Genomic DNA, 7,953 nt, shown 5'->3' with positions numbered 1-7,953 from the left:
ATAGCGAGCTGTGTGCACGCTAGAATTTCTCATCTGCACGTCAAACGCACGAGCCAACGTTCACTCGGGCTTGTTTGCTCTGTGGTTGTAGTAATTGACAGGGTGTGAAGTCGTTTAGTGGGTTCAGTTGCAGGTTTGATTTTTATGAGATGGTCTGTTTGCTGAAGCGACAAGCAGCCATTGTTACCCCACATTTCCAGTGATGTTACAGCCCAATTACCCTCCAATCACACGCATGGCCAGAACCAGTAACCGGGCAGTAAAATAGGCAGACACTTGGTCTCTAAGTCTCCAATGACCCACATATGTTTTCCTGCTATTATGAAGACTTTTGAGCGAGTGCACACACACACATACACACACGCACACACTCATGAGCATGTGAAGAGCGTATACAATTGCACTGAGATATTTGTTATAGTATGAAAACCTCTTTTAGCTGTATGTATTTTCTAACTTTAAGGTTGGGTTGAGCTAAAAAACAATGCTTTAGGTCTTAACAATATTAAAATAGAGTCAGTGTCTTGTACTGTGACATTTAGTGCTTCATCGCCAGTGTGCTCCATGGTGCTTGTTGCTGAGTATGAAATAGAGCATGTCTTGGTTTCAGTACAGTAAATGTTGCCGTCTAGATGAGTGATTAGATTTAAGGCATTGCTATTTATCCACATTTATGTCACTGGTCCCATTAGTCTAATCCTCCCACAACACTACAAAGTCAACCAAAGTCAAAGTATGTTCACTGCAGTCTGTGAATAAAGTTAAAGTAAAGCAGCCAGTCATGGATCACCTGATGTTAAAAACTTTTAATTGTGTTAAATAGCTTACAAGTTCATAGCATGCAGGATAGAAAGACATTTAAATAGTATTTAAATATACATTTAAATAAGACTCTTTCTGCCAGAGTCTAAAACCAGCACACTTTTTTAAACCACATAATAATGGGAAACTTCACAAAGCAAAGTATTATTAGCTGAAGAATCCTTACGGTTAAAAACATGCTTCAAGAACCCTTCAGGTTTAAAATGATTATGTGCTAGCTGGACTGCAACTACTGAACTACAGGCTTTTCTATTGTATAACTGATAAACCACATTTTGCATTTTGTTTCTTAATGCACTTTAACTGTGGAGTTTAGAGCATGTGCAGACTTCTGTCAAATTCAGGAGGAGCAGCTACAGCCCCCGGCAAAACTATGGTATCACGGCACAATAATAAATCAGAGATATGACACAGAACTATTTTATTCATTAGCTGAACATTCTGGCTTCATGAATCATACCTCAAACAAATTAATTTCAACTATTTTAATACATGACATTTCTGTTCAAGATCATGTGGAGGGGAAAAAAATGGAATCACTGTTGAGGAAATCATCTCAATTTAGTACCTCCTCAGGCTTTTATGACGCCCCAAAAGGTTTGAGGCATGGAGCTCACTAATGAAAAGCAATACTCTCCATCTGGTTAATTCCAACTTTTTCAAATAACAGCTGAGCTCAGTTTTTCACCTTAAATTTTCAGTCAGATTGAAATCTCAACCCTTTTTTTGTGTCCATAGCACTGAGGTAATGGGCCTTTTCTGATTAAATGACTCTATTATCATCACCAAACCGGCTTTCTGATTAGAATGGTACGAAAATCTGAGTGTACACTTCTGCATTTACTGCTGAAGTAATGATTGCCATCTTCCCCGGGCCTTTTATTTGATAAAGTTTGCTTGTTTTCATCAAGCAGTCATCTTCATATATGTGTCATTGGAACAGCATCAGGGTATCTTTTCCTTGCCTAGTTGGCTGACTTTGTGATTTATCACTGGAGTCACTTACATCCAATCATCTATAGTCCCAAGATTGAGAGAGAGAGAGAGCGAGATAGCCTTTCATTCTCTTTTTAGCTCACTGTAACCTTGTTTCTGTATGGATGTTAGTGCTGGTTTTCCTTTTGGTTTTCTGTATGTAGATCCCATTTAATTTTTATAATTCTGTCACAAACATTACGGCCCATTTGTTAACATTTTTGAACATTTTCCATATTCAGGGCGTACTGCTCTGATTTTCTATCCTGACACTTTGACATCTCCTGTCTACCTGCAAGTTTTCCCCCTAGAACTTTCCCATTTCGGTTGTACTTACTCCAAGTTATAGACACGGTTGACTGGGAACAAACATCTTTAGCTACACTTAGTGTTGGATTCTTCTGGCAATGAGTTTGATTTAACTGACAGCTCTCTTGTTGGGGGCTTGCCTCCTTTCAATCAGCCAGGTGCAACAGCTTCTCTTCCACTACTTGATTTTGAAAAAACCAAATACATTAATTACAATTATTTAATGTGCTTGAGGTATCTTTCATGTTCCACTATTAAACAAAAACAGTTTTGTGACACAGTTTGTTTATTTGCTACAAGGTAAAGGAGTTGAATGAAGATCCTCCACATGCAATGATGCTATAATTTTTTGCCAGAGGGTGTAAACACTGAAACAAGCCTCCTGCCTCAGAAAGGTTCATTTTGACAGATTGTTTCTGCTTAAACACAGGTGTAATTAATAGCATTAGTTATAGCCCATTTCAATTTATATATGTCATGGTGCTATACATAGAATGGGATGAAAAGTTTTGCACTTACATCTATTTGCATGTCAGAATGAAGACTGTGAAAAAGGTGTCTTAAAACACAAGTATCATGATGTTAACTGGTGAATCCCCATCAAATGAAAATGAAATGATCTCGAGAGCATGGGATAGCTATAGAAAGTGAACATCATAAGAACATCATCCTAAGAAGATAAAAATAGAAAATATCACATGCAATAACAAAACACACTTTGTGCAAATCTGAAAAGCACTGAATGGATTTACATTGTTTATGAACCATGCACAAATAACTGCATTTAGTCAGTCACGGCACATTTGTCTGTAAATATGGAGTCCACACTTGTTAAATTTCAATATATAAGTTAAGTAACAGCAAGTTTTAGCATTTATTTTTGGCAATTTCCTCTTCCTGACAGTTACTGTTAGATGGAAATTTGCATGTTTGTACAATTTTACTATGTTTACAATCACGATTACAAATCAACTACACCTTAAAAACATTTTAAAATGTCGCAGTGGTAGTAATTCATGCCTTACTTAGATAAGCAGAAGCTCAAACAAAAGACACCACGGCAAGAAAAGGAAAAAAGTTCACACTAAAATAGGAAGCTTTGAGAAAAAAAACCCTCTTCCATCCTAACAGTGCAGTAGAAGAAGAGTTTATAGAGAAAACACAAGTAATAGGTGTCATTTAATAGGCTTTCTCATACTCTCAAACTAAGAAAATAAACTTCGATGGATTAAAAATGATCATTTGCTGCAAAACTGGGGTTGGAGTTCGGGGGGATCACATTTTAGAAATATTATACAATGATGTATTAAAAAAATAATATTATGGGTTAGGATCTTTAGGAATTCCAAATACAGCCTTCATAAGATGCTTATAGTACCTCTTTAATTAACAACACCCTGACTCTTTTTTCTGCTTTTGTCACTTCTGTCATTTCCTTTCTGTTTTGAAAAGCCATCGACACAGACCACAGAGCTTCCCATTTAACTGTAAATACTGGAAGGACTATAAGAATAAGTACATTGTTGTCGTTATACGTATAGCACACGCTCCCTGTGTTTGTGAAGAATTGCCTTTTGCTAAGCGTACTTGATTACCTGGTCTTTTTATACAGTTCTTTACCAGTCCAAAAACAGTGTTTATGTTGAAGAGATCACTGGCCTTGAGGAATATAACTGGTGTCTCTAGATAATAGTCTGAATAAATATGAGGCTGGTGTTAACAGAGAAGTTATCCCAACACTCATGTCTCACCCAAGTTCAACAAACAGATTTTGTCTTGTTATGAGGGATTTTTACATTTTGTTCATGAATATTTTATCAGAATCAGAATCGCAATACTTTGATAATCCTAACAGAAATTATGTTTTTTACCCAAATATATAATGCTTATATTTCACCTTATTCGGTATTTGTAGTTTTTCAGACAACACTCAATGGTTAGAAACCAAAAGCAAAGCGAAGCCTTAGGAGGACCTGGGGCAGATGGAGATTGAGATCTCGTCATTACTGCTACACCAACACAGGGAGGATAAACGTGAGTGTGAAATTCACTTATTTCCAGACTATGTTTGTTCAGTGTCAATCCCTTCTGTCTTGAGATATGTGCTCTGTTCCATGATGTCAACCATATTTTCTCTTTTCCACCCTCGATTTTAGAAAAGAATTTTTTCTCAGCATTCATAAGTCATATTTTAACGACAAAGCTACTCTTAAAACTAGTGTTTACACTGCAGAAAACTAGAGGAGCCAGCCAATACACTTGACCCCTTTCTATCGTTCCCTCCATTATCAGCGGAGAGCTTCAGCACACAGAGAAACTGTGGGAAAATTAGTTTAGTGGGTGGCTTAAGTGTGAGGCAGGATCCCCCACAGAGAGGTCAAGTTACGTAATTTTGACTTGAATAGCTCCTTTTAACCAGCACTTGAAAAGAAAAAAAGAAGCTATTTAAAGATGTTTATGAGATTGTCACACAGACAAATTGAAAGCATAATGCTGAGTCATTTTGTACAGACACAATAAATGCATAAATTAATTAAGAGGTTATTAAAATAATTGTTATTTGTATGGCAAAATAAATCAGGGTCCTCATTCAGACACGATGCTGACATGTGCCAGTGACTTTAGCTTGATGGAAAGGACTAAAAAGGAGCTTTAGTGAGAGCACTTAGTGCACAGAGACGTATAAAGTTCACAGAGCTAAATATCAGAGACAAGTATCATGCAGGTTCTTTCTAAGAGGTGTTATGGCATGTAACCAAAATCATGAAAAATAAACCACCATTTTGTTTAATGGAAAGTTCAACCCAGTGGAATAAACATAAAGCCATGTGCCTTTAATCTGCTGAACCATCAACAGTCGTCTTATGGTAGCTTCTGGTTTGAGCTTATGCATTTAGCCATTTGAGTGAGACTTCCATTAATGTAAGACTTGGCACAAATGGAGCCAGACAGACCAAGATCAGATACAGCAATTGCCTAAACATGTTTACAAGTTGCACTTTCCTTCTGCAAATATACTGCAAAGTCATTTATGAGCTGAAGTCACACATGAATATGTAATAACAAGCAAGGTAAGAGACACAGGTCATTAAATGTAAAACAAGAAGGAAATGAATCCAGTGAACTGCATCGTATGAAATTCTTGCAAAAAAAAAAAAAGTGTGTGTGTGTGTGTGTGTGTGTGTGTGTGTGTGTGGTGTGTGTGTGTGTGTGTGTGTGTGTGTGTGTGTGTGTGTGTGTATCCTGGTGGGGACCAAAATCTGATATTTATTATACTGGTGGGGACTTTCTGCACCGTGGGGACCAAAATCCAGGTCCCCTTGGGGTTGAAAGCAATTTTCACACTCAAAATGTGGTTTTAGTGTCAGGGTTACAATTAGGTTATGGTTAGGTTTAGGGTAAGGATCAGGGCTAGGCATTCCTTTTTGATGGTTAGGGTTAGGGTAAGGGGCTAGGGAAAGCATTATGTCAATGGGATGTCCCCACGAGGATAGCAAACCAGACATGAGTGTGTGTGTGCTCTTTGCAAAAGAAAATTAACAATTCCATACAAGTAATCACAAACCACCATTGAAGAGTCAATGAGGCTGAAAAGCAGGAAACCAGCTGTAACTAAAATCACCCTGCAGGTACGTGTATGTCACTTAAATCAGAGAATGAGAAGTTTTGCAGGTTTTCTCAGTGAAGACAGAAGTTGATTAAATCAAAACATTTCCTGCCATTTCAGTGACACTAGAAATACGAAAGAACAAAGGTGGGGAAGGCAGACAACTCCTCAGTGACTGGGATTTTAAAAAGCATCCTCAGAGTGTAGTTGAAAAATTGTCTCTGATCTCTTTTTTTAAACTACAGTCAACATCAGGATTAGCAACAACTTGTTTAGTTCAGTTGGAGTCTCTTTTTGTGCCATCCCTCCAGACAGGTGAACACTTCGGTCTATTTTCGGGTGACAGCCAGAAACACACGAGTTATGCACTAACCTCATAATACCCCAAACTTCCCATACACTTTCACATGCAGTTTTTCAGCTCAAGTTGTGCTTCCATCCAACATGACTGTCATTTTTTCAGATTCTTTATACACTAATTTTCTTTACACACTAAAATTCATTTTGTTAAAATGAGCAAAAGAGACACGCTGCTTTGATCTACCATGGTTTTACAAAAAACTATTAGGCTGGTCTTTATGCCTGTCTATTTATCTTGTCCTGAACTAACATTTGTCTTTTTTCCCACTTTCATTTTTGCTCTCATATTCCACTCCTCGCCTTCTTTTTGTCACTCCTCCCACGCCCTTAGATCCCGCGGCGTCCTGTTGCGTTCACCAGAGCTCTTGCTACGAGCCTTCCTGGCGCTCTCCTGTGTTTGGCGGTACTTCTCTATCATGCTTTTGTGTTTCCTCCTCAGCTTGTCATTGCACCACATCCTCTCGCAGTACTCCTCCACGTGCGGCAGATTCGACGGCCCGATGAGCTGCATGATATCCTTGAACCATATGCGCGACTGGCCGATTTGGCTTGATGAACCGCCCCTGCTGTACGCGCTGCAAGGCATCCAGGCTCTGAAAGTCCCTGTAGACCGGTCTTTGATTGAGTCAGAGTTTCCTGTGTGTCCACGCGACATGAGCTCATCCACGGTCTCCCCTTGGAGGACTTCGAGGGTGATGCGGGCCAAAGTCTGCGTGAAGCCGTGCTCTCGAGAGCGGCAGATGTAGACGCCTTCATCTTGGTGGAAAAGGTTACGAAACAGGAGACCCTGATCCGTGGACATCACACGATCATCTAGCTTCACCTAAGTGTGGCAGATAGAAAATATGTGTCTGATATTTGATACAACAACATATTAATGACCTCACTAAGTCAATTCAACCATCACTGCTTTTCACTTGAAGTTTGCTTCAATTTGTCAAGTCATAATGATGCAACGTGATGGAAATAACTTTTCACAGATTTGGTTAAATCTCCACTGACTAATGCAAAGAGCTACATGTGCTAATCAAAAAAGCATGAAAAAGTTAACTGGCACTTTATATATAACTGCAATCAGACCCTTAACCTAACATTTATCTTTTTAATTTATTGCTATATATAGAGAGATTTGTTTGTTGGTTGGTTAATTCTTGATTTCTGTTTAAAGTTTTAGGATTTCTGTCCCTAAAGGAGTTCTGACCAGGATTTGACCTTAAATAGCACATGTTTCTCAGCGCAAATACCACAGAGGCATTGTTCTTTAAAGAACTAAACACTGAAGACTGCCCAACAATGTGTAAACACAGTACAAAGAAATCGGGACAAGAAAGCTTTCAGTCTTCACTTCACATTATGAGAAAAGAGAAAGGGAGAACTGTTTGTATTGTTTTCTCAACTTGGTTTGCAACATCAAAAATATATCATGGGATCAGTCACTGTTTTTATTTTTTATTTTTCTTCCGTTTTCTTTCCTCACATTCTCTAATCTTTCCATACTGCCACCCAAAGTCTCTCTGCCAACCCTATTCATTTCTATATTTTCCTCCATCTACCTCCCAACTCCCCCGTCAGATCCTATCTTTCAACCATCCTTTGATGCCAACAAAAACATGGCAGCCTTGTCAGATAGAGTGGCAGCCAGATGTTTATTTGCAGGGAAATGGAGAAGGGTGGTAATGCTTTAATACTTGCATGGCTGACCACGACACTCAGTTTAGCTTGGAGGAGCATGACCTCAAACAGTTGAATGATTACTGTGGGTTTGGGCATACAGAGCAACATAATTTTCTGACTTAAAAAGAAAAGAAAAAAAGACTGTATTTAAGTCTCAGTGACCAGCAGACAGTGAGTGACACTTTCAGTGGCATATGGTCAAGTTT

General features: G+C 38.6%; 1 protein-coding gene across 2 annotated transcripts in view; it reads right to left on the bottom strand.

Moving 5' to 3' along the window:
* Nucleotides 1-791: 791 nt before the first annotated feature.
* Nucleotides 792-7,953, bottom strand: part of sema3g (semaphorin 3G) — a 72,481-nt gene continuing 65,319 nt past the window's right edge. For both annotated transcript variants that reach the window (XM_085442890.1, XM_085442891.1), the window contains exon 16: nt 792-6,896. In XM_085442890.1, the coding sequence (XP_085299016.1) occupies nt 6,384-6,896 (513 nt within the window). In that variant the 3' untranslated portion in view covers nt 792-6,383. The remainder of the gene's footprint in view (nt 6,897-7,953) is intronic.

Source organism: Copadichromis virginalis, linkage group LG20 (assembly GCF_057382275.1).
Source record: "Copadichromis virginalis isolate Kocher_CV1m ecotype Utaka linkage group LG20, C_Virginalis_male_GT1.1, whole genome shotgun sequence".
NCBI classification, from domain to species: Eukaryota; Metazoa; Chordata; class Actinopteri; order Cichliformes; family Cichlidae; genus Copadichromis; species Copadichromis virginalis.
This window is presented reverse-complemented; position numbering and strand designations above follow the sequence as displayed.